Below are 25,268 nucleotides of genomic sequence, written 5' to 3'. Positions count from 1 at the left end.
CCTCTGCACTTTTCGCTTTACCACTCATCTTAGTGTCATCTGCAAACTTGGACACATTGCCCTTAGTCCCCAATTCCAAATCATCTATGTAAATTGTGAACAATTGTGGGCCCAACACGGATCCCTGAGGGACACCACTAGCTACTGATTGCCAACCAGAGAAACACCCATTAATCCCCACTCTTTGCTTTCTATTAATTAACCAATCCTCTATCCATGCTGCTACTTTACCCTTAATGCCATGCATCTTTATCTTATGCAGCAGCCTTTTGTGTGGCACCTTGTCAAAGGCTTTCTGGAAATCCAGATATACCACATCCATCGGCTCCCCGTTATCTACTGCACTGGTAATGTCCTCAAAAACATTCCACTAAATTAGTTAGGCATGACCTGCTCTTTATGAACCCATGCTGCGTCTGCCCAATGGGACAATTTCTATCCAGATGCCTCGCAATTTCTTCCTTGATGATAGATTCCAGCATCTTCCCTACTACCGAAGTTAAGCTCACTGGCCTATAATTTCCTGCTTTCTGCCTACCTCCTTTTTTAAACAGTGGTGTCACGTTTGCTAATTTCCAATCCACCGGGACCACCCCAGAGTCTAGTGAATTTCGGTAAATTATCACTAATGCATCTGCAATTTCCCTAGCCATCTCTTTTAGCACTCTGGGATGCATTCCATCAGGGCCAGGAGACATGTCTACCTTTAGCCCAATTAGCTTGCCCATCACTACCTCCTTAGTGATAACAATCCTCTCAAGGTCCTCACCTGTCATAGCCTCATTTCTATCAGTCGCTGGCATGTTATTTGTGTCTTCCACTGTGAAGACCGACCCAAAAAATCTGTTCAGTTCCTCAGCCATTTCCTCATCTCCCATTATTAAAACTCCCTTCTCATCCTCTAAAGGACCAATATTTACCCTTAGCCACTCTTTTTTGTTTTATATATTTGTAAAAACTTTTACTGTCTGTTTTTATATTCTGAGCAAGTTTACTCTCATACTCTATCTTACTCTTCTTTATAGCTTTTTTAGTAGCTTTCTGTTGGCCCCTAAAGATTTCCCAGTCCTCTAATCTCCCAGCAATCTTTGCCACTTTATATGCTTTTTCCTTCAATTTGATACTCTCCCTTATTTCCTTAGATATCCACGGTCGATTTTCCCTCTTTCTTCCATCCTTCCTTTTTGTTGGTATAAACCTTTGCTGAGCACTGTGAAAAATCGCTTGGAAGGTTCTCCACTGTTCCACCATAAAGTCTTAGCTCCCAGTCTACCTTAGCTAGTTCTTCTCTCATCCCCTTGTAATCTCCTTTGTTTAAACACAAAACACTAGTATTTGATTTTACTTTCTCACCCTCCATCTGTATCTTAAATTCCACCATATTGTGATCGCTCCTTCCGAGAGGATCCCTAACTATGAGATCATGAATCAATCCTGTCTCATTACACAGGACAAGATCTAGGACCGCTTGTTCCCTCGTAGGTTCCATTACATACTGTTCTAGGAAACTATCGCGGATACATTCTATAAACTCCTCCTCAAGGTTGCCATGACCGACCTGGTTAAACCAATCGACATGTAGATTAAAATCCCCCATGATAACTGCTGTACCATTTCTACATGCATCAGTTATTTCTTTGTTTATTGCCTGCCCCACCATAACGTTACTATTTGGTGGCCGATAGACTACTCCTATCAGTGACTTTTTCGCCTTACTATTCCTGATTTCCACCCAAATGGATTCAACCTTATCCTCCATAGCACCGATGTCATCCCTTACTATTGCCCGGATGTCATCCTTAAATAACAGAGCAACACCACCTCCCTTACCATCCACTCTGTCCTTCCGAATAGTTTGATACCCTCGGATATTTAACTCCCAGTCGTGACCATCCTTTAACCATGTTTCAGTAATGGCCACTAAATCATAGTCATTTACGATGATTTGTGCCATCAACTCATTTACTTTATTCCGAATACGACGAGCATTCAGGTAAAGTACACTTATGTTGGTTTTTTTACCTCTGTTTTGAATCTTAACATCTCCAGTTTTATTCCTTTTGTTATTACTGGGCCTATTCACTGAGCTCCCCTCAGTCACTGTACCTTGTACTGTCGCCCTTTTAGATTTTTGACTATGTCTTCTCTGCCTTGCACTTTTCCCCTTACTTCCTTTTGCTTCTGTCCCTGTTTTACTACCTTCAAACTTCCTGCATCGGTTCCCATCCCACTGCCACATTAGTTTAAACCCTCCCAAACAGCTCTAGAAAACACCCTCCCCTAGGACATCGGTTCCAGTCCTGCCCAGGTGCAGACCGTCCGGTTTGTACTGGTCCCACCTCCCCCAGAACCGGTCCCAATGCCCCAGGATTTTGAATCCCTCCCTCTTGCACCATCTCTCGAGCCACGCATTCATCCTATCTATCCTGACATTCCTACTCTGACTAGCTTGTGGCACTGGTAGCAATCCTGAGATTACTACCTTTGAGGTCCTACTTTTTAGTTTAACTCCTAACTCCCCGAATTCTGCTTGTAGGACCTCATCCCGTTTCTTACCTATATCGTTGGTGCCTATGTGCACCACGACAGCTGGCTGTTCACCCCCCCCCCCCCCCCCCCCCCCACCCAGAATGTCCTGCAGCCGCTCCGAGACATCCTTGACCCTTGCACCAGGGAGGCAACATACCATCCTGGAGTCTCGATTGCGTCCACAGAACCGCCTGTCTATTCCCCTTACGATCGAGTCCCCTATCACTATAGCCCTGCCATTTTCTTCCTGCCCTGCTATGCAGCAGAGCCACCCACGGTGCCATGAACCTGGCCTCTGCTGCCTTCCCCTTGTGAGCCATCTCCCTCAACAGTATCCAAAGCGGTATATCTGTTTTGCAGGGAGATGACCGCAGGGGACACCTGCACTGCCTTCCTACTCTTGCTCTTTCTTTTGGTCACCCATTTTCTATCTCCCTCATTAATTTTCAACTGCGGTGTGACCAACTCGCTAAACGTGCTATCCACGACCTCCTCAGCATCGCGGATGCTCCAAAGTGAGTCCATCCGCAGCTCCAGAGCCGTCAAGCGGTCTAACAAGAGCTGCAACTGAACACACTTCTTGCACGTGAAAGAGCCAGGGACAGTGAACATGTCCCTGAGCTCCCACATCGCACACGAGGAGCATGACACGGGTCTGGGATCTCCTGCCATGTCTTAAACCTTAGGTAAACTTATACAACAACAATTTCAAAATAAAAATAAATAAATTAGACAATGAAAAGAAAAACTACTTACCAGTCACTTACCAGGGTTAAAAAGCACCTCTGAAAAAGCACCTCCTCACACTCTGCACCGAATTACCTCACTGCACCAAATTACCAAGTTGCAGTCCCACTCTAGATGAGTCTCACTCCGGATGTGTCTCCTGGAAAAGCGCTAGCTTTTGGAACAGGAAGGATAAAAACATACAGTTAACCTATGTTCCCAAAGTTTTAAAACAATTTTAGAACTGAAAATTAATTGCACTTTTGAGTGCTGCACTGTCGAAAGTGCCGACTTGCAGCTCGAATGGGTGCCCTGTACTATCCGATGAAGAGCAGAGGGAGTTCATCTGTCACCTGGCCAGTGTTTACCTTTCAATGAGCAATACCAACACAAAATAGATTAGCTAGTCATTTATCTCCATGATGTTTGCTGTGCTTACTTAAAAAATAGAAGTGAGTACGAACCAGAACTAATGAATTGGTTGCAAGTCACCTCTGGGTGTTCTGAGGATGTGAAAAGCTCTATTTACAAGTTTGTTGCGTTTTTCTACTGTGAAGCAACCATTGCAGCTACATTTTCATCCATTAAGCATCCAGAAAACTTGTTTATCTTGTTAGGCTTTCTTTGTTTTTAGCATTCTAGTTCTTTGAAGTGAAGTGAGCGATTTTGGAAGGAGTCCTTTTTGATTTGGTTGTGACCAAAGTACAAACTGTTCTTGACATCGAAGAGTTCTGAATACTTGTTGCAAAGTGTGAAAAAATGTCCTGTCCTCCAGCAAGGTCATCCCTCTTCTTGCAGAACACAGTAGTAATGCTGTTTTGTAATTTATGTCTTGTTTTTAAAAAGAGTCCATCCTGTAATGTGGTAAATAAGCCCAATTTCCTGAGGTTTGTAAAAGTAAGCACTGATATTTTCCTGATCATCTGATAAAAACATTTTACCATTTGTTAAAACATCTGTCTTTTAACATATCCAAATCATTTGGTATTGCTCAGACCCTAATGGGCGACATAATTGCCCTGATACAATTTCTTTTTTGAGAAGTGTTTCACATCATGTTCTAGAAAGCCAGTTAAAATGTAGACTATTTTTGAAATGGGAAAATGCATTGGAAGCAGCAAGCCCTGTCCTTGATGGCTAATCCAACCCCATCATGCCACTTTCTCTTCGCATCCTTTATCCTCTTTCGACAGAAAATTACCTTGTTATCGCTTTGATGCATTGCTTCAATTTCCACATGTTTATTACTCTTTCTATGAAATAGTTCCACATGAATTTTTTTAATTTTAAAATTCATTAATTTATTTTTTTACTTTTTAATTGTGTGTTTGGATCAACTTGGTCAAACTTCTTATAATTTTAAGAGCGTCTATTCTTCCACACTGATACAGTGAAGGTTCCGATCAGGACAGGATCCAATCCCAGTGACCTATTCTCAAAACCTAGTCAGGCGTTTTTATAAAATCTATAATGTTATAACGGCAACTGCATTTCTGTTGGTTCTCTGAATCTGTGAGTTCCAACTTGAGTGAGGAATGGAGCTCGAGGGTAAATGGTGATGAAGCTTCTCTTATTGCAGCAGGCAGTTTGGGGGCGGCTGGATGGCAGCTCCATGTTGGGAAGAAAGTGACGGAAATTTAGAGAAGGAGAATGTACACACCTGAAATTTTCTTGTTTCAGAAAAGGTGACTAACTAGCCTCTGCTGAGATTCTATTTTCTTAACATTCCATTTGTTCCTGATACAGATTATCTTCGCAGCATATCCCTTCCAGTTCCAGTTGTTGTGGAGGAATTGAGTAGTGGTAGTGAATTTGGCTCCGTTTCACCAGAGTCCGACGTGAAGCAGGATCTATTCTTTTTCAAAACAAGGGCAAGATCCTGCATTGAAAAAGAGAGCAAAGGACCTTTGCTTCTCAGGTAAATAGCATTGTGTACTTTCAAGGCTATGTAGATCCTCTTCGATACTGTTTTTTGCAGAGACGAGGGGCAAAATTATTTTTCCCAGTCATTTTCTCTTTCTCACCCTATCTTGTGTTAATTTGACGACACCGTGCCTTTGCATCTGCCAATTACAAAGGTGGCCCCCGACCTCCTGCACATTTACCAATGTTTGTCTATAATTGGAGTTTTAGATGACGCCAGCTTTTGCGTCCTACACCTGGGGAATAAAGATCAATCAATGTTGCCGATGGCTTTGACTTTCCACTCTGCCTCCAGTTGCTCAGCGATTCAATCAGCTTGATCACCCTACCACCTTCATTCGCCTGTCGGGCTATTCCTCGTTCACCCACATCTGGAGTACTGTGCACAGTTTTGGTCTCCTTACTTACAGGATATAATTGCATTAGAAACAGTTCAGAGAATATTCACTTCCCTGATTGCTGGGATGAAGGGGTTATCTTATGAGGGAAACTTGGACAGATTGGGCCTGTATCCATTGGCATTTAGAAGAATGAGAGGTGAATTTATTGGAACATAAAAGATGCTGAGGGAACTTGACAGGGTGGAAGCTGAGAGGATGCTTTCTTCTTTGGAGAGAAACAAGAACTTGAGGATACAATTTAAAGATAAGAGGTCTTCATTTAAGAATGAAATGAGGAGAAATGTTTTCTCAATGTCGTTAATCGGTGGAATTCATTTTGCTAAGGAGCAATTGAAGAAGGGTGGTTAAATAATTTCAAGGCTGAATTAGATAGATTCTTGATTGACAAGGGAGCTAAATGGTTTGGGGTAGATAGGAAAGTGAAGTTTAGGGCACAATCAGATCATGAACAAGGGGCTGGTTTAGAACAGGGCTAAAAAGTTGGCTTTTAAAGCAGACCAAGGCAGGCCAGCAGCACGGTTCAATTCCCGTACCAGCCTCCCTGAACAGGCGCCGGAATGTGGCAACTCGGGGCTTTTCACAGTAGCTTCATTTAAAGCCTTATTGTGACAATTGTCTTATTGTGTCAAGAGATTTTCAACTTATCAAATGGCGGGGCAGGCGTGAGGGACCAAGTAACTTACCCCTGCTCATAATTGTGTGTTGGATGCATGAATCAGCCCCATGCTCGCTAACCTCGCCCTCAGCACTCACTGACCGTATTCATCACCACCACCCCCCCCCCCCCCCCAACCCCCCCACCACCACCCTCTGCTCACTGACCTACTTCGTTGACCTTTTTTTTTAAATGTATTTTATTACAAACATGTATTAAAACAGGTTACAGCGAATAAACACCCCGGGAAACATAATTCCCAACAATCAACTATACAGTCTGCACAGATTTTTCTTCTTTTTCATGGCCCCCCCCCCCCCCCCCCCCCCCCCCCCGGCCACGACGAACAGCCCCTTAAAAACGGTCACAAACATCCCCAACCTTTCCTCAAACCCCCCTGAAAGAATAAAGAAAAAAAAATGAAAATCGCTTATTGTCACAAGTAGGCTTCAATGAAGTTACTGTGAAAAGCCCCTAGTCGCCACATTCCGGCGCCTGTTCGGGGAGGCTGGTATGGGAAGAGCCCCTTAACTCATACTTTATCTTCTCTAATCGCAGGAAGTCGTACAGGTCACCCAACCAAGCCACTACCACCGGTGTGTATCCCCGACCGCCACGCCAGCAAAATTCGCCGCCGTACAATGAGAGAGGTGAAGGCCAAGACATTGGCCTTTTTCCTCTCCATGAGCTCTGGCTTCTCTGTGACTCCAAATACCGCCACCAAAGGGTCCCGGTCCACTACCTCCTCCACAATCCTGGCTAAGACCACGAACCCTCCCGCCCTGAATCTTCCCAATTTTTCGCTATCCCAAAGCATGCACGCGTGATTAGCTGGCCCCTGCCCACACCTCTCACACTCATCTGCTACCCCCTGAAAGAACCCACTCATTCTCGCCCGAGTCATATGCAGCCTGTGCGCCACCTTAAAACTGTATCAGACTCATCCTTGCACAAGAGGAGGTCCCGTTTACCCTTCGCAGTGCCTCATTCCATACTCCCCAATTGATCTCCCCTCCCAACTCCGCTTCCCATTTCTCCTTGATCTTCACCACCCGCCCGCCTCCCTGCTCCCCCAGCCACTTGTATATATCCCCAATTCTTCCCTCCCCTTCTACATCCGGAAGCAGCAGTCGCTCCAGCAGGGTATAACTCGGCAATCTCAGGAACCCCCTCCAGACCTTTTGTGCAAAATCCCTAACCTGCAGATACCTTTTTTTTTTTTAAATTTAGATTACCCAATTATTTTTTCCAATTAAGGGGCAATTTAGCGTGGCCAATCCACCTACTCTGCACATTTTTTGGCTTGTGGGGGCGAAACCCACGCAGACACGGGGAGAATGTGCAAACTCCACACGGACAGTGACCCAGAGCCGGGATTCGAACCTGGGACTTCAGCGCCGTGAGGCAGCTGTGCTAACCACTAGGCCACCGTGCTGCCCTACCTGCAGATACCTGAACTCACTCCCTCTCGGCAGCTCTACACTCTCCCTCAGCTCCTCCAGACTGGCGAACCCTTCCTCCAAATACAGATCCCTCACCTTGACCAGCCCCACTTCTCTCCACCTCCTGTATACACTATCCATCCCCCCTGGCTCAAACCCATGATTCTTGCACAGCGGTGTTGGTACTGACATCCCTTCCATCCTAAAATGCCTCCTCGGCTGATTCCATATCTTCACTGTGGACTGCACCACCGAGCTCCCTGTATACCTACTCTGAGCCATTGGCAATGCTGCCGTCACCATAGTCCTCGAACTAGACCCCTTACATGATTCCTCCTCCATCCTAACCCACTCTACCCCTTCTCCTTCCCACGACCGCAGCTTGACAATGTATCCTAATGGCATTGCCACTCTCTATCTTTTGTAAACTCCACCTACAATACTCCGCAATTTTATCACTGCTCAAATTCTGGCCTCCTGTATATCCCAATTTTAGTTGGGCTGCCATTGAGCGCCAGCCACTCATTTAACTTTCTAGGTCCTAAAGTTTGTATTTTAAACATTTTTAGACGTTATTCCTTTCTCAGTTATGCCAATGTGCAGAGTGAACAAGGCAAGTCCCAAATCGATCTCCTTGCTTGCTCCAAAGGCCAATTCAAGTTGAAACCAATTCCTATCCCTACAAAACAGACATACTAGAACAAAGCCGACAAGACAGGCATTACACTTCATTTCTTGGTTGATCCTACTTTTGATCAACGCCAAAAGGCCGAGAAGTAATACTTTGCAGTTTCCTCCTTAAACCACCCCTCCTCCTCTCAACCCCTCCCTAATACAACCAGTTTGTCTACCTGTCTTACTCATCTGTACATTTGGCATTGTCTTTGGCTTACTATCAATGTTTTGTCAAATTATGTTCCTGTGAAGCATCTTGGGACATTGTACAAGTCAAGGACGGTATAAAATTACAAGGTTATTTTTTGTTTGATGTGATGTTTTTTCTTCCACAGGAGTGCTTATTGTAATTAGATGCAAATTAAGGAACTATATCCATTGATACATTTCCAGTCAATTGTGGCCTTTGAACTCTGTTGGACCCTGTCTTTTCGCATTTCCATGACCCTGATGGGATTACCAGAAATTTTACTTCTTGCAAAACGGTTTGCACAGCTTGGCCTTCCACAGATTGAAGAGAACCAAAAGTGTTGTTCTGTTTTTTCAGGCAGGTGGCTGCCAGTCCCCCATCCGCCCCTCAAAAGAAAACGTGCACACGAGTCTGAACCCCCAATCTGTCGTGAAGGCCCGACAGAATCCAGGGAGGTTCCCTTCGAAATTTTAATCATCCTGAAGCTGGAAGGTCCCTCCCTCTTGTCCTTCTAAGACATGTCGTTCAATCGAAGGAGGGAAGAAGATTGCCGTAACTAATGTTTTCATTATTCTTGGCCTCCTTTTTCAAATGAAATTGTCCAGCTCCATTTTGAAGGTGATCGAGGTCTTTAAACCAACTATTTTTCCTGGATGTTTGCTTCACACGTCAAGCAAATTTTTCACACCACTTTGATAAACATTGATTTGCATTTCCTTTTCACAAGTTGTGATGAATGTAGGAATTTCAGATATATTGCATTTGGTGCAGTAAGGGTTAAAAACCTTGGTTGGTATGTGGCTGTTGCAGTCATGTTTTTAAAAGACAGCTAGGCTTTTTGGAGCCAGAAGTGCAATTAAAGCATCATAAAATGAGGTTAATGGACTTTATTTTATATTAAGAGTATTTGCTGGGAAGTGGATAACTAGAGACACTGGGCTGGATTATCCGCTACGCCACGGCACTTTTCAGCCTCGACCCACCGGCGGGATTCTCCATTACGCCTGCCAGTCAATCGGGTTTCCCATTGTGGGGTATTCCCACGCCGGTGAGAAACCCCCAGGCGCCGGCAAAACGGAGAATCACGCCGGCGGGGAATCATACCCATTGTATTCAGCTTAGTGAGGTGATGTAGTTAATAAGATCAGCCAGGGATTGAAGCAGTCAAGTGTTGAGGTTTACGGTGTTAGTTTTCAGCTGGAAAGTCAGTTGAGAAGGTTTCTGAAGAATACAGCCAGAGATTCTGCATTATTCTGACAACGTGTCAGGTCTCTTTCTTTCAAGTAATCTCAAAAGATCACTCTTTCTCAAAGTGGAGTGTCCAAAATATCTTTTTACAGCAATTATTCCTGAGTAGGCTTTGAGTGGGAATAAAGATAGCAGTTGAAGGTTGTGTCACTGTATTGATCAGCATTGTTTAAGGGGTAATTGTAAGCTATTTTACTGTGTGATGTTAAAAGATATTTTAGAAATAAAGTTTGTTTTAATATAACATAGCCCTATTTTGCACGAAATCACTTCTGGAGCCAGGTATCCTGCCCTCAGTCTTTCAAAATTAAAAGAAAATATTGGGGTTTCTGTCCGGTATCCTAGCCTCTTTTGTGGCCTTGCCCGCGATTGTAACAAAGTTCACTATAATTTATTTTTAAGGCAGCATTAAAGTATAGCACGGTAGCACAAGTGGATAACACTGTGGCTTCACAGCGCCAGGGTCCAAGGTTCGATTCCCCGCTGGGTCACTGTCTGTGCGGAGTCTGCACGGTCTCCCTGTGTCTGCGTGGGTTTCCTCCGGGTGCTCCAGTTTCCTCCCACAGTCCAAAGAAGTGCAGGTTAGGTGGATTGGCCATGATAAAATTGCCCTTAGTGACCAGAAGGGTAGGGTTATTGGGTTACGGGGGTAGGGTGGAAGTGAAGAATTAAGTGGGTCGATGAAGACTCGATGGGCCGAATGGCCTCCTTCTGCACTGTATGTTCTATATACATGTCTATAGGAAACATTAAATGACTAACCATGGACATGACGTCTATAACGGGGGCTTTAAGGCTAGAGCAGGGAGGTGACAATTTTGAAAATATTTCAAGTACAGAAGCACAAGTTTCTGCCACCTTTTAATTAAAATTGGTGGTTAGTTTGGTCATGTTTCCTGGATTTCTCTTGCATTTTACAAAGTTATATTTGCAGTAATAAATGAATAATTTCAGAATAGCATTATGCACTTAGTGGTGCATACAGGATGGTGCAGTAGTGATTAAGTATGGTCATGGCTCAGCCTTTCGGAGTGTCATGAGAATGTCACTTTAAGAAATGTTTGTCAGCTCGTGTTGCTGCAGTGATGTCAGAGTGTTGGTGAAGCTGAGCTCTGGCTTTGCTTTTAAGTTTCACTTTGAGAAAAGCTTGTGTGTGTCTGTGTATTTTTGGTTTTGTTTCAGTGTTGGAGCTGCAGTCAGCCACAGAAGGTATAATGTTGTTCCCTCTGCCAAGTAAAGACTATGTCTTGATCATTTGATGAATTCAGACTGATACCTCTTCTCAGTAGTGAATTTAGGGGCTGTTTAGCACAGGGCTAAATCGCTGGCTTTGAAAGCAGACCAAGGCAGGCCAGCAGCACGGTTCAATTCCCGTACCAGCCTCCCCGAACAGGCGCCGGAATGTGGCGACTAAGGGGTTTTCACAGCAACTTCAGTTGAAGCCTACTTGTGACAATAAGCGATTTTAATTTTTAATTTTCATTTCATTTAAACCTGATGTGCTTCTGTTAAAAGGTTTTTTAATGTCTTATCGATGGTAAAAGGAAATCTTAAGGATTACTTAGTGTTGTATTCTTTGGAGGTTGTATTTGAATTAATGGTTGCTAAGATGTTCACTGTTTTAAAAAGGTGAACTTGAGTTCATAGAATAAACATTGTTTTGCTTTAAAAAATGTTTTTCCATTTCTGCTGTATCACCTGTAGAGTTGGCCGTGTGCTGACCATACCGCAGTCTAGTAAAAGTTATGGGTCAGGTGAACTCCATGGTACACTTTGGGGTTCTCTAAACGCTGGCCCATAACAGGAGCATTAAGTTATAATAGGTAACTTGCATTGATGATCGACCAATCACAAGCTAAGCATAGATTTTTAGCAGCGGATTAATTATTAATTCTCCCAAGATGTCCATATTTCAGGAACTCAACATGAAATGAAATGAAAATCGCTTATTGTCACAAGTAGGCTTCAAATGAAGTTTGTGAAAAGCCCCTAGTCACCACATTCCGGCGCCTGTTCAGGGAGGCTGGTACGGGAATTGAACCGTGCTGCTGGCCTGCCTTGGTCTGCTTTAAAAGCCAGCGATTTAGCACTGTGCTAAACCAGCCCTATCAGGATTACCATCAGAAAACATCAGGATTAAACACACTTGCAGGTGATTGCACCTTGAATCAAATACAGAATGCCTTGGCATAATGAGTGGAAGTTCAATGTGAATCCAACCACATAGGAGCACCTTGATCTAGCTCTCAAGCACACAATTTCCGATGCAACTTTGTATTGTTATTAACCTTCACAGAGTAAAGGTATCTTCCAGATATCAGCAAATAGCATCGGGTGGCAGAGTGGTCAGAACTGCTGTCTCACAGCGCTGAGGACCCGGGTTCGGTCCTGGCCCCGGGTCACTGTCTGCGTGAAGTTTGCACATTCTCCCCGTGTTTGCATGGGTCTCGCCCCCACAACCTAAAGATGTGCAGGGTAGGTGGATTGGCAATTCAGCCCCTTAATTGGAAAATAAAAAAATTGGGTACTCTAAATTTTTTTTTAAAGGTAGTAGCATTGTGCATCATAATTTGTTTCTCCCTGTGGAATGATGAAATAACGTGTGAGAGAAATTCAACTTTGCCCCTAAGTAAGCACTCCAGGGAGTGACTGTAAGCATGTTGACCCATACAGGCCTGAGGACAGAATTAATTTTGGCTTTGGGCCTCATTTAAATGTCACCAACAATCTATGGCCCAGTGGTGCTCACCAACCTGGGAGGCTTAGAAGTCTTAATAAAGAACTGGCCATGAACTGGTGCTTTTTTTTTGTGAGCCCAGGGATGGCTGGGCTGAAATTTACTTCAGCATTTTATTTGAGCTGGCTCCAACTGGGCCTTTAAATTTATTTTCTATTTCCAAACGTTAAAGAGACGAGAATTATTTTTTGTACTAAATGTTGAGACCCGCCATTAAAACTGCTCCCAGTTGTATCTGTGACTGTTGATTCTTTTCAATTCAATGTAAAGTCTGTTCTACTGCATGAATTGGCCCTTGTTCTCATTTCTGGGCCATTGAGAGATTATAGTGTAGCATTCAGATTGAATTCGATCAAAATTATGTGGGGCTTTTCTTTCATAAAGAGGCTGCTATGTTGTGAAGTAGTTTAATTTCTAGGTGTGGGTTCCCACTATAAATTAGCACTTGGCGTAAAGGCAAATTGTGTCAATAATGTCCTGTGCAAGTGTAACCTAATATTCTTTTCAGTAAATTCGACTGAAAACTTACTTCCTAGCATTTTAAATATTTGCTGTAAAGTACAAATAGAATTGAAAGGCATCTGTAGCACTCAAGTTGGTTCAGAATGATCCCTCGAGCCCTGTGAGGTGAGAGCAATGATTATGTGACAGATCTTTATTGTAATCTGTTAAAGGAATGTGCCTATCTGTCTATACCTGAAAGAAAAGGTTACCCACTGTGGGCCAAATTCTGTCAGAGACGACTGAGTTGTGTCTTATACCCTGCCATATTCAAAGGCAGAATTCCCGATAAATCATGCAGCTAGAACTGAATAAGGAATTTTTTTTTTTTTTAGAAAGCCCTCAATATTATGGCACTTGAGCAATCTGATCGAGCCTGCTATGAACATTGAAGTAAAAGTCAGAAATTTATTTTAACATTAATTGCATACATTGGGTATATAATTAATTTTGTAACTAACCCAGAGATTTTATGCAAACCAAAGTCCATTATCACTCGACATTTTGGGGCTGATATTGCTCTTCCTGGCATCATCAGAGGTCACGCAAATGTGATGCACTGAAGGGGCAAAGAGTCCATGAGGGAACAATGCTGCTTGGGTTTCCTCACCAGGGCCAGCCGGGAACCCACTGGTGCAGTACCATCCCCGGGGGGACCTCATACTCGGCTTGGGTGGTCGAAACATGGTTTGAGGCTATTGGTCACTGTGGCCCCTGACAACTGCTTTCTTACAATAAATATTATAGTAGGGTGGGGAGAATATTTATCTTGCATTATGCTGTGTTTATCTTTTGGACTCCTCTATGGGGAGTCTGGCACAATCCCCGTCTCCAGGATTTGGGGATGTTTCTGTGGGCACCCCATGAATGCCTGAAGAGTAAATTGAAGCCAAGGTGCCATGAACGGCTCTGCCACACCTCATTGGTTTCCCCAGGCGAGACTTACTTCTACTGCATTTTCAGTTATTTTGAACTTACAAAATCGTTGGGCAATACACAACGGGTACCTAATGTAGTTCGTACCTGGTCCCATTTCCATGCCCAGCAACTTTATTTTCCCACAATTCAAATCTGATTGCCTGCACAGCTGCAACAATATTTTTTTATAATTCGCTTTCAAACTGTTCCCTTCCTTTTTGAATAATTAATAAGATTTTTACGTCCATCCAAACCAGATAAGAAGAATGTTAATGGTCAGAAAGGAGAAGATTTTTTGGTGTGTGTTTAAGACTCTGGGCTAGTATGTTGCTACTCTCCAAGGAAAGAATGAAGTCAGTGCTACTTGACATAATCTAGTCCATAAAATGGAGCAAGAACAGGGTTATTGGGAGGCACATTGACCACATTGTACTTGGCTTCGGGTGTTTAAATAGAAAGAAGAAAAGAAATTATACTTGACTAGTAAAGATTAAATTAGAACAAGCTGAAAAAGATGCCCTTGTGCAAATTATAGTTTGGATTTATGTACCAGAGAAAATACTTGTTTTAGAGTTACAGGTACTGAAGGCAGGCCGTAACATTGACATCACATCACATTCCTGTGAATTTCTGGTACTACACTGATGTAACTGTAAGATAGACAGTGGTCATTAATTGAATGAATAAATAATGTAACCTACAAACATAAAAGCTTGGATGCTGGAAATCTCCGGCCATTCGCTGGTGGCTCTGAACCTGCCCGCTGGTTTCCTGGCGGTGTGGGGTGGCTTCATTGGGAAATTCCATTGACAAGCGGCGGGTGCAACGATTCCTGCCCCCAGCGAATGTGGCGCCAGGTTCTTCGTCCTCGCTAGCAGCGGTAGTGGGGTGGACTCGCAATGCAGAATCCAGCCCTGTAATAAAAGTAGAAAATGCTGTACCCAGCAGATCAGGGAAGTATCTGAAGTCAGAAAAGCAGAGTTAATGCTTCAGGAGAATGACCTGGTGTCGGGCTGGAGTTGTGCTATATTTTAAATAAATACAGAGACGGAATGGGGAGGGGAGGAAAGAATAAAACTTGTGCTACAGTGGGAGCAGGACAAATTAAATAACAAAAGAGATGAAGATGCAAGGCAGGACACACGGTAATGGGGCATCCAAATAAAACATGGGTCTAGAGGAGCTGTAAATTCCACCGTCAAAATCATTACCGACATCAGTCCAAAAAGATGGAAGCAGTTTATATGATGATGTAACTTTGCAATTTATTTTTTGGCTGATCTCTTACCTTGCCAAATAACCTGTTTCTAAAAAAATAAAAATAAACTCTGGTAGAGTGTCCGTCTGTCCAATATGAAGCTCCCACTTCCCTTATTGGGTCACATTTACCTGATTGATGTCTAGCCAGTTTGGATGTACGTTAGCAGACCCAAGACTTTAAGATTCCCAAATGTGTTGGAAGTTAACCAGCCAGGACCTCGCAGCCCTTCTATAAACAGCACAAAAACCCACCTAGCTCAGGGCACCTGATAGTCCAGTCTGCCTGGGGGAGATCCAAGAAGTGGCGGCTAAGGATAAATCCTTGGAGTTCACCTCAAAAGTGACAGCACCGAGGTCAAGAGAGAAACTGTTAGTGAATATGAGCAGCCTGATTTTAGATAGCTCGGAAAGGACTCGTATGAACAGTCACACAGAACTGGTTAACGTGAGAGGTGGGCAGTGGAAGATGGCTTAGTTCTTAGTTTCCATCATCTCGCATTCCTTTCTGTAGCAGTCAGTACATCATCCTCCACTGCCCACTTTTCATATCCTGCTCTCTTCCACGCTGCTCTAATTTGAGTTCTTTACTATCTGTCTGAAAGCAGGTAGTTCGTCTGCAGTGGTAGTGCCAGGGAGAAAAGAAAAACTGTCACCTGTTAGATGTGTTTGAGTAGCATTAGGTTATATGAACAGTAATGTTGTGGGTGCCAGAATGAATTTCTCTTCAGCTGTTCTATTGGCAACAACGATTTAATTGCCTTCAATGCATTTCCATTTTCCTACATTATCTGTTCCAGAAAACACAGGAAACATTTGCTGAATAGATTAAAAAAACATTAATTTATATTGGAAACCTTACTTGAAAACCAAAAATAAACCTTTTCAATTCTAAAGACATTGCATCTGAATGCTCGAAGTATTCAAAACAAAACGGATGAACTGCAAGTGAAAATCGAAATGAATGAGTCCGATGAGACCTCATCCAAGGGTCTTAAAAGAAGTGGCCAGTGAGATGGTTGATGCCTGGGTTCTAATTTTCCCAAATTCCTGAGATTCAGGGAAGGTTTCATTCGATTGGAAAATAGCAAATATAATTCCAAAAGGGAGGGAGACAGGAAAAACAAACTATAGGCCAGTTAGCTTAACATCTGTCATAGGGAAAATGTTAGAAGCTAATAATACAGATGTTATAGCAAGACAATTGTGGAAATTTCAGGGTAATAAGGCAGAGTCAGCACGGTTATAAAAGAGGGAAATTATCTTCAACCAATTTAAATATTGGTTTTATTGTCATAGCTGGGCTTACATTAACACTGCAATGAAGTTACTGTGAGAAGCTGCTAGTCACCACATTCCTCCGCCTATTCAGGTACACGGGGAGAATTCAGAATGTCCAATTCATCTAACAAGCACGTCTTTCGGGACTTGTGGGAGGAAACCGGAGCACCTGGAGGAAACCCACACAGACACAGGGAGAACGTGCAGACCACCACACAGACAGTGACCCAAGCCGGGAATCGAACCTGGGACCCTGGCGCTGTGAAGCAACAGTGCTAATCACAGTGATCATCCAATTTACGGAGTTCTTTGAAGGAGTAACGTGAGCTGTGGATGAAAGGGCACTGGTGGATGTACTGTACTTAGATTTTCAGCAGGCATTTGAAAAGACATCACATCAAAGATTATTGCAAAAAGTAAATGCTCATGGTGCAGTGGTTACCATATTGACATGGAGAGAAGATTGGCTAGTGAATGAAAAATAGAGGATAGACATAAATGAGCATTTTTCTGATTGGCAGGATGTAACAAAGGGTGTGCCACAAGGATCAGTGCCAGGGCCTCAACTTTTTACAATATACATAATGAAGGGATCGACTAAATTTGCTGATGAGACAAAGATAGGTAGGATAATAGGATGTGAAGAGGACAAGGAGGCTACAAAGGGATATAGTTAGATTAAGTGAGGAGGCAAAAACCTGGAAAATGGAGTATAATGTGGACAATTGTCCATTTTGGTAGGAAGAATAAAAAAGAAATATACTGTCTAAATGGTAAGAGATATGTTCTGAGGTGCAGAGGGATCTTGGTGTCCTAGTGCGTGAATCACGAGGCGAGTATGCAGCTACAGCAAATAATTAGGAAAGCTCACTGAATGTTATCATTTATTGTGAGGGGAATTGAATACAAAAGTAAGGAGGTTATGTTTCAGTTATACAGGGCTGTGGTGAGACCACATCTGGAGTACTGTGTATAGTCTTGGTCTCCTTATTTAAGGAAGGATGTAAATGTGTTGGAAGCAGTTCAGAGGAGATTTACTGAACTAATGCCTGGAATGGGCGGGTATGAGCAAAGGTTACACAGACTAGGTTCATATCTGTTGGAGTTTAGAAGAGGAAGAGGCAACTTGATTTAAAAATATAAGAACCTGAGGGGTATTGACAGGGTGGATGTGGCGAGAATATTTCCTCTTGTGGGAAAAATTTCATACTCGAGGTCACTGTTTTATCATGAGGTGTTGCTGATTTAGAACATAGAGCAGTACAGCACAGTACAGGCCCTTCAGCCCACGATGTTGTGCCGACCATTTATCCTAATCTAAGATCAACCTAACCCACACCCCTTCAATTTACTGCTGTCCACGTGCCTGTCTAAGAGTCGTTTAAAGATAGGTAGGATTTAGACAGAAATCTTTTTTCTTGTGAGGGTTGGGAGTCTTTGGAACTCTCCCTCAAAAGGCAGTGGAAGCAGAGTTTTAATACTTTAAATGCAGAGCGAGATAGATTCTTGATGAGCAAGTCTGTGAAGGTCATCGGGGATAGGCGGGAATGTGTAGTTGAGACTACATTCAGATCAACCATGATCTCGGTGAATGGTGGAGCAGGTTCGAAGGGCTGAGTGGCCTACCCCTGCTCCTAGTACCTATGTTTGTATGTACATATGTTTCCCGCCTGTCACTTTTAATTTGAATTTCAAGCGACTTCCATTTAACATATTAGCATGGTCAGAACTGCTGCTCGGATATCAAAGTTGAATAGGATTTCTGATGGCCTTCATTAATGGTACGTATATGTTTAAGGAAAGAGCAGGAATGATTGGCACCAAATATTTATCTTTAATTGGAATATACAAGGATCATCTTTTTATTAAGGTCTGCATGAGGTTGTGGGGAGGTGCGGTGTTGCAGGGTTGTGTTTCCCTGTCTGCACTTGCCAGAATTCTGCTACTAATACTAATGACGAGGCAAAAGAACTCGCCGTAGGCTTTCAAAGATTGGTGTTTCCTCTTCACCTTCTCTTTTCTCCCCATTGTTAATGTTACTTTTGTTTTAACCTGTAGTATACCCGATGATCACTTTGAAGATCATAGTGCGCCACCATCACCTGAGGAGAAGGATGCAGGGTTCTTCATGCTTCAGAAAGACAGTGAGCGAAGGGCTACTCTACATCGGATACTGTCCGAGGACCAGGACAAAGTTGTGAGAAACTTACTTGAATCTCTGATGCAGGTGAATACTTGTTTCCTACCTTTGTAAAATTAATTATGTTTTAAATCATTAAATATTATTTTATCTAGTTTTTAATATTCCCAGCCACTGATGAAAGAGGCAGATAATTAATCACACATCTAGCCCCATCCATTTCCGTCTCCAAACTCCACGCTACACTTCTTGCCAGTTCAGAGTGGCTCACCTCGTTATTTTCTCTCCCCCCCCCCCCCCCCCCCCCCCCCCCCCCCCCCCCCCCCGAAGCTCCAACGGGGAGATTGGAAAATGCACGGCAAATTGCAGCAAAAATAACAGGAATTACCTCCTGTTTCTTCAGAAGAAGTTTCAGGCTAATGTGGATGTGCATTGGTATTTTCTGTTGTTAAATCTGTTTTTGACTTATTGTCTTGAAATTGCTCATTTCCCCCTCCCCTCTCAATGTATACAGCTGCTTCTCTTTCCAACTGTACCTACTTTCTGCCCTGAGTTTGTGCACTTCCCCCCCCCCCCCCTTCCCCAAAAGAATCTTCATTCCCCCCCCCCCCCCCCCCCTCCCCACCTGCTCCATCCTGAATTTTCGCTCATCATTGCTGTCAGCTAAGAGAGGATGTTTTTTCTCCCCCAGAGCATAAAGCTTTATTGTATGCAGTAGCTTGATATTGCAAAACTTGAAAGCAACCATTCCAATTTCCTTTTTAAAGTGGAAAATTACATTTTGGTTAATTGATGGACTGGGTGGCATGGTGACATAGTGGTTAGCTCTGCTGCCTCATGACGCTGAGGACCTGGGTTCGATCCCGTCCCCGGGTCACTGTCTGTGTGGAGTTTGCGCATTCTCCTCGTGTCTGCGTGAGTTTCACCCCCACAACCCAAACATGTGCAGGATAGGTGGATTGGCCACGTTAAATCTTGATTTCTCTTGCCAGGGGAGGTGTTTTTCCTAATGCAATCAAAATTCAGTCCATGTACGCATCGCATGGGCTAGGCACGGCAATATTAGTAAGGAAGGGACCCAACTGAAGGGGCAGTTTTTGAGGGTCTAAGGAAGCATGTAATGCCAAAATGTGAAAATATTTAAAATGACTTGAGTAAATATACTGGATAAGTGTAATTCCTGTGAGACATTATTTTCTTTAAGACACAAAAGACGATTAGCAGTTTTAAAAACTGACATTCCAAATGAGCTCTTCCAAAGTAACATAGCTGAGAGCTGAATGTTCGAGATGAATTGGGAAACTTGCCAGATTATCACATGCAGGACATAAATACATCTGCAATTTTGCATGCTTGTCATGTGCATATAATTCATAGATGGTAACAGAATGTTTACAGAGAGAGGCGTTAGGAAGGATTATGCAGTGGATCTCACTCACTTACAGGCTTCCATGCTTCACTTTTTCTGTTCTCAATATGGAATACACTGAACTGAATCTAGAGGACCTCTGCTTTTATCGCATAATTTGTGACCATTATCACCACGTCAAACTTTTATGCTTCTTCCGAGGCGGTGGGAGGGGGAACATAAAAGTACATGGATGGGATTTCCTCTGGAATCTCGCTCGCTCTGACCCAGATGCAATTTTATAGTACGGTGAAAAGGGCGTCGGACCGGAAGCTCATCCATATCGCTATTAAGGCCAATTAAGGGCCTTTTCCCACCTAGCCTCAATATTTATAACTATCTTTATTATTGTCACAGTGGGCTTACATTAACACTGCAATGAAGTTACTGTGAAAATCCCCTAGTCTCCACACTCCGGCGCCTGTTCAGGTACACTGAAGGAGAATTCAGGATATTCAATTCACCTAACAAGCACGTTTTTCGGGACATGTGGGAGGAAACCGGAGCACCCGGAGGAAACCCACGCAGACACGGGGAGAACATGCAGACTCCGCACAGTGACCCAAGCGGGAATCGAACCTGGGACCTGGCGCTGTGAAGCAACAATGCTAACCACTGTGCTACCATGCTGCCAAAGTAACTTCATTGCAATGTTAATGTAAGCCTACTTGTGACACTAATGAAGATTATTATAGATTATTATTATATTTAGGCTGGTTAGTGCCAGGTAGGTCTAATTTTGTGTTATCTGAAAACCTCGACAGCCTACTTTTCTGCACCCACCTCCACATCAGCTATACTACTATAAACATTACCACCCTGGAGCCACCGCAACCAATTTTCATTCTTCTTTAGTCAAATTTTAAAGCACCTCAGAAACTTGTCACCTGTTCCCTACATTTAAAAAATGTCAGCCAGATAAAGGCCTGTTGACCCCTGAGAAATTTGGGCTGGAATTCTCCGGCTGTTGCGATTCTATTTTCCCGCCCACAGGTTTCCCAGTGGTGTGGGGTGGCTTCAATGGAAGATCCCACTGACAAGCTACGGGAGTAGAAAATTCCACCGCCGAGAAACCACCGTCTGGGGGAATGGGAGAGTCCCACCCATGATGTCCATTGCCTCCTACGCACTAATAACTAGACAATCTCATGAGAGAGACAAAATGATGAAGTAAATGTTCTGGGTCGAGTCGGCGGGGAATCCATAAAGATATTCAGACTCATTTCCAGGAGATGAAATGAATATTAAATGAAAATCGCTTATTGTCACGAGTCGGCTTCAATTAAGTTACTGTGAAAAGCCCCTAGTCGCCACATTCCGCGGCCTGTCCAGGGAGGCTGGTACGGGAATCGAACCGTGCTGCTGGCCTGCTTGGTCTGCTTTAAAAGGCAACGATTTAGCCCAGTGAGCTAAACCAGCCCCTGTGTCCATGTAATACAAATCCCAATAATGCAAGCTGGTAGCATATGGCTGTAGCCAGGAATTCTTCCCTGTTACTGTGCAGCACATTCGTATGCTGCATGGGGGAGCTGCTTGATCTACAAAAGAAAAATGTGACTGAGATCTAACTGGCTCAGTGCTTGTGTGACTTATCGGCATGACCACCCTACCACCACACCTCCAACCTTTTTCCAATCCTCCCTCACTCACCTCATTCCATTTTCAAGGGGAAGAACTAATCCTTCATTATTTTAAAAACCTTAATCAAATGTCCTTGTCTATATTTGTCTGAATTTAAGAAGCTCCAGCTTTCTAAATAAGCCAGTCATAGTTAATTATGGTCAGCACAGGCTTGGAGGGCCGAGGGACCTGTTCCTGTGCTGTACTTTTCTTTGTTCTATATAATGGCCTTTTAGGCAAACTGCCAGCTAGTGCCTCTGTATCACCCACAAAGTGAGACGGTCAAATCCAATCTGGGCAAAGTATCTGCTAGAACCCAGAACCAAGATCTTATCCAAGATAATGATAATACTCTCCTAGTTCTTGCTGTACTTTAATGAGCATGAACCTCAATAGAGTCATGTATTCTCTCAGCGAGGTTTCTTTCCCACTCAGCACTCTAAAGCTCCACTCAGATGCAGGTGATCACTCCCATTTATCTATGTTAAAGAAAATCTGCCACCTGGAGGCCTATTCCCAAATTGCTTCTGAAAAATTTCTGTCAGCAATTCTTTGTTGAAGAATTTCAGTAAACCTGTTAGACTGATTCTCTCTTGGTATAACAGATTCTGTGGCTGTATTTTCTGTGATAACAGACCTATTCAGGTACTTTGTTATCCCCTTTTTTAGGGCAGCACGGTAGCATAGTGGTTAGCACAAATGCTTCACAGCTCCAGGGTCCCAGGTTCGAATCCCGGCTTGGGTCACTGTCTGTGTGGAGTCTGCACGTTCTCCCTGTGTCTGCGTGGGTTTCCTCCGGGTGCTCCGGTTTCCTACCACAGTCCAAAGATGTGCAGGTTAGGTGAATTGGCCAGGCTAAATTGCCCTCGGGGTCCAAATTGCCCTTAGTGTTAGGTGGGGTTACTGAGTTATGGGGATAGGGTGGAGGTATGGGCTTGGGTAGCGTGCTCTTTCCAAGAGCCGGTGCAGACTCGATGGACCGAATGGCCTCCTTCTGCACTGTAAATTCTATGAAAAATCAAGGTGTTCGAATACTTTACCTCAAAATGCCAGAATTGGGCTCAAGTACAGATTAATTAACCTTGGCATCATTAAGAACCCAACCTGTAGGACAGCAGGGTGGCGCAGTGGTTACCACTGCTGCCTCACAGCACCGAGGTCCCAGATTCGATCCCGGCTCTGGGTCACTGTCCGTGTGGAGTTTGCACATTCTCCCCATGTTTGCGTGGGTTTCACCCCCACGACCCAAAAGATGTGCAGGGAGGTGGATTGGTGACGCTAAATGCAGCTTAATTGGAAAAAAATGAATTGGGCATTCTAAATTTACTTTTTTTTTTAAAAACCCACCCCCCGGGGCACATGGTGGTGCAGTGGTTAACACTGCTGCCTCACGGACTTCTGGTGGCTGTGATGGAGTAGGAAGCCACACATTTGGGAGCTCCCGTTTTAAAGAGACTTTTCGGCTCTTTTGAGAGCCCAAAATGGAAATTTTTCGACGTCTCCCGTTGGGGGAAGGTGTGCTGAACGACTTTCCCCGCAGTCCATGCCTCGAACTCGGAGTGGAAAGGGGGAAAAAACAGCAGCAGCTCCTCAGAAAAAACGGGGGAAGGGATCCAAGATGGCCACCAACAGAGCTCCAGAGGAATGGAGGCTCTGGGCCCAGGAGCAACAAACTGATCTCCTGCGCTGCTTTAAAGAATTCAAGGATGAGGTACTGAGCTCTCTGCAGGAAACCAACAGAAGGCTGTCAGAGATTCAGTCCACCCAGGGTGCTGCCATCAAGGAGTTGCAGACGCAGGCCACTGAACGAGAGGAGGAGGCCGTGGTCCTCGTGAGTAAGGTGGAGTGGCATGAGGCACTCCACAAGAAGTGGCAGGAACGCTTCGAGGAGCTTGATCACCGCATGAGGCGGAAAAACCTGCGGATCTTGGGCCTTGCGGAGGGGCTGGAGGGATCGGACCTGACAGCCTACGTGGCTGTAATGCTGAATTCGCTAGTGGGGGCCGGATCTCTCCATCTGTCCTTGGAGCTGGAGGGAGCGCACAGGGTGCTGGCCAGGAGGCCCAAGGAAGATGAACCCCCGCGTGCGGTGCTGGTGAGGTTCCATCGGTTCAGTGATCGGGAGTGTGTGCTGCGCTGGGCCAAGAAGGTGAAGAGCAGCAATTGGGAGAATGGGGTAGTACGGATCTACCAGGATTGGAGTGCGGAGGTGGCTAAGCGGCGGTCCGGATTTAATCGGACGAAAGAGGTGCTTTATAGAAAAAAGATAACGTTCGGAATGTTGCAGCCTGCGCGCCTGTGGGTAACTTATTTGGACCGGCACCATTATTTTGATTCCCCGGAGGAGGCGTGGGCCTTTGTGCGGACGGAGAAACTGGACTTGAACTAGGGGTTGGGGGTTGTGAGGTCGGCTGTAAGATATTAGTGCTGGATTCTGCTGTTGCTGTGTTCTCTTTTTCTTCTGTTTTTTTTTCTTCTTGTTTTAGTACTTTTGCAATTTTGATATGGTTATTTACGGAGGGGTTGTTCTGCTATGTTCTTGTTCTTGTGCTGTGGGGCATTGGTTGAGTTGTGTATCTTGAGGGGAGGGTCGGGGGGGGTATGTTGGGGGTTGGGGGTATTGAGTGGTGCTGGTATTTGGGAGCTGCGTCAGAAGGGTGTGGTGGGGCAGTGCGAAAACGCGGGCTTTCCTCTGGTTTCCCGCGCTGCGGGGCTGGGGGGTGGAGACGATGACGGGGGAGGTGGGGCCTTAACCGGTTCTTCCCCGCGCTGGAGCGGTGCCTGGAGGAGGGATAGGATGGGGGATGATCCCACTTCGGGAGGGGTCGGGCTATTGGCGGGAGTTTCCGGGGTCAGCAGAAGTTAGCTGACCCACGGAAGTACAATGGAGGACGGTTCGCGGCTGGGAGGGCTCCTAACCTGGGGGGGAAGGGAGGGGGGGAAAGGGGAATACCGGGTTGCTGCTGGTCGGGTCAAGAAGGAGCTGGTGGGGGCTGGGGGGACAGAGGTGAGGGGTTGTCGCTATGGGGACGGGGTCGGGCAGGGGGTGCTGGCCTGGGGCGGGCAGTCGACGGGCTATGGCTAGCTGACGGGGGAGGGGGGCGGGACGCCCTCTGATCCGGTTGGTCACCTGGAATGCGAGAGGATTGAATGGGCCGGTGAAGCGGTCGAGGGTACTGGCTCACCTGAAGGGGCTGAAGGCAGATGTGGCAATGCTTCAGGAGACCCACCTGAGGGTGGCGGACCAGGTCCGCCTGAGGAAGGGATGGGTGGGGCAGGTTTTCCGCTCTGGGTTGGATGTGAAGAACCGGGGAGTGGCGATTCTGGTGGGGAAAAATGTGTTGTTTGAGGCATCAGAGGTGGTGGCGGATAAGGGGGGTAGGTATGTTATGGTTCGGGGCAGGCTACAAGGAGAGAAGGTGGTTCTGGCTAGTGTGTATGCCCCAAATTGGGACGATGCGGGCTTTATGAGGCGTATGTTGGGACGAATCCCGGATCTGGAGGCGGGAGGTCTGATCATGGGGGGGACTTTAATACGGTGTTGGATCCTTCACTGGATCGGTCCAGCTCTAGGACGGGTAGGAGGCCGGCGGCGGCCAAGGTACTGAGAGGGTTTA

The 25,268-nt window shown here is 44.8% G+C and overlaps 1 protein-coding gene across 2 annotated transcripts in view; it reads left to right on the top strand.

Moving 5' to 3' along the window:
- The window catches only part of map3k5 (mitogen-activated protein kinase kinase kinase 5), a 244,049-nt gene that overhangs the window by 156,451 nt on the left and 62,330 nt on the right, over window positions 1–25,268 (top strand). For both annotated transcript variants that reach the window (XR_005460938.1, XM_038799442.1), the window contains exons 21-22: window positions 5,002–5,173; window positions 18,542–18,710. Coding sequence is in view for 1 of the 2 variants with exons in the window: in XM_038799442.1 (XP_038655370.1) it covers window positions 5,002–5,173; window positions 18,542–18,710 (341 nt within the window). In the remaining variant the exon portion in view is untranslated. The remainder of the gene's footprint in view (window positions 1–5,001; window positions 5,174–18,541; window positions 18,711–25,268) is intronic.

This window comes from Scyliorhinus canicula, chromosome 6 (assembly GCF_902713615.1).
Source record: "Scyliorhinus canicula chromosome 6, sScyCan1.1, whole genome shotgun sequence".
Taxonomy (NCBI): domain Eukaryota; kingdom Metazoa; phylum Chordata; class Chondrichthyes; order Carcharhiniformes; family Scyliorhinidae; genus Scyliorhinus; species Scyliorhinus canicula.
The sequence above is the reverse complement of the archived record's forward strand: the minus strand, read 5'-3'. Positions and strand labels throughout refer to the sequence as shown.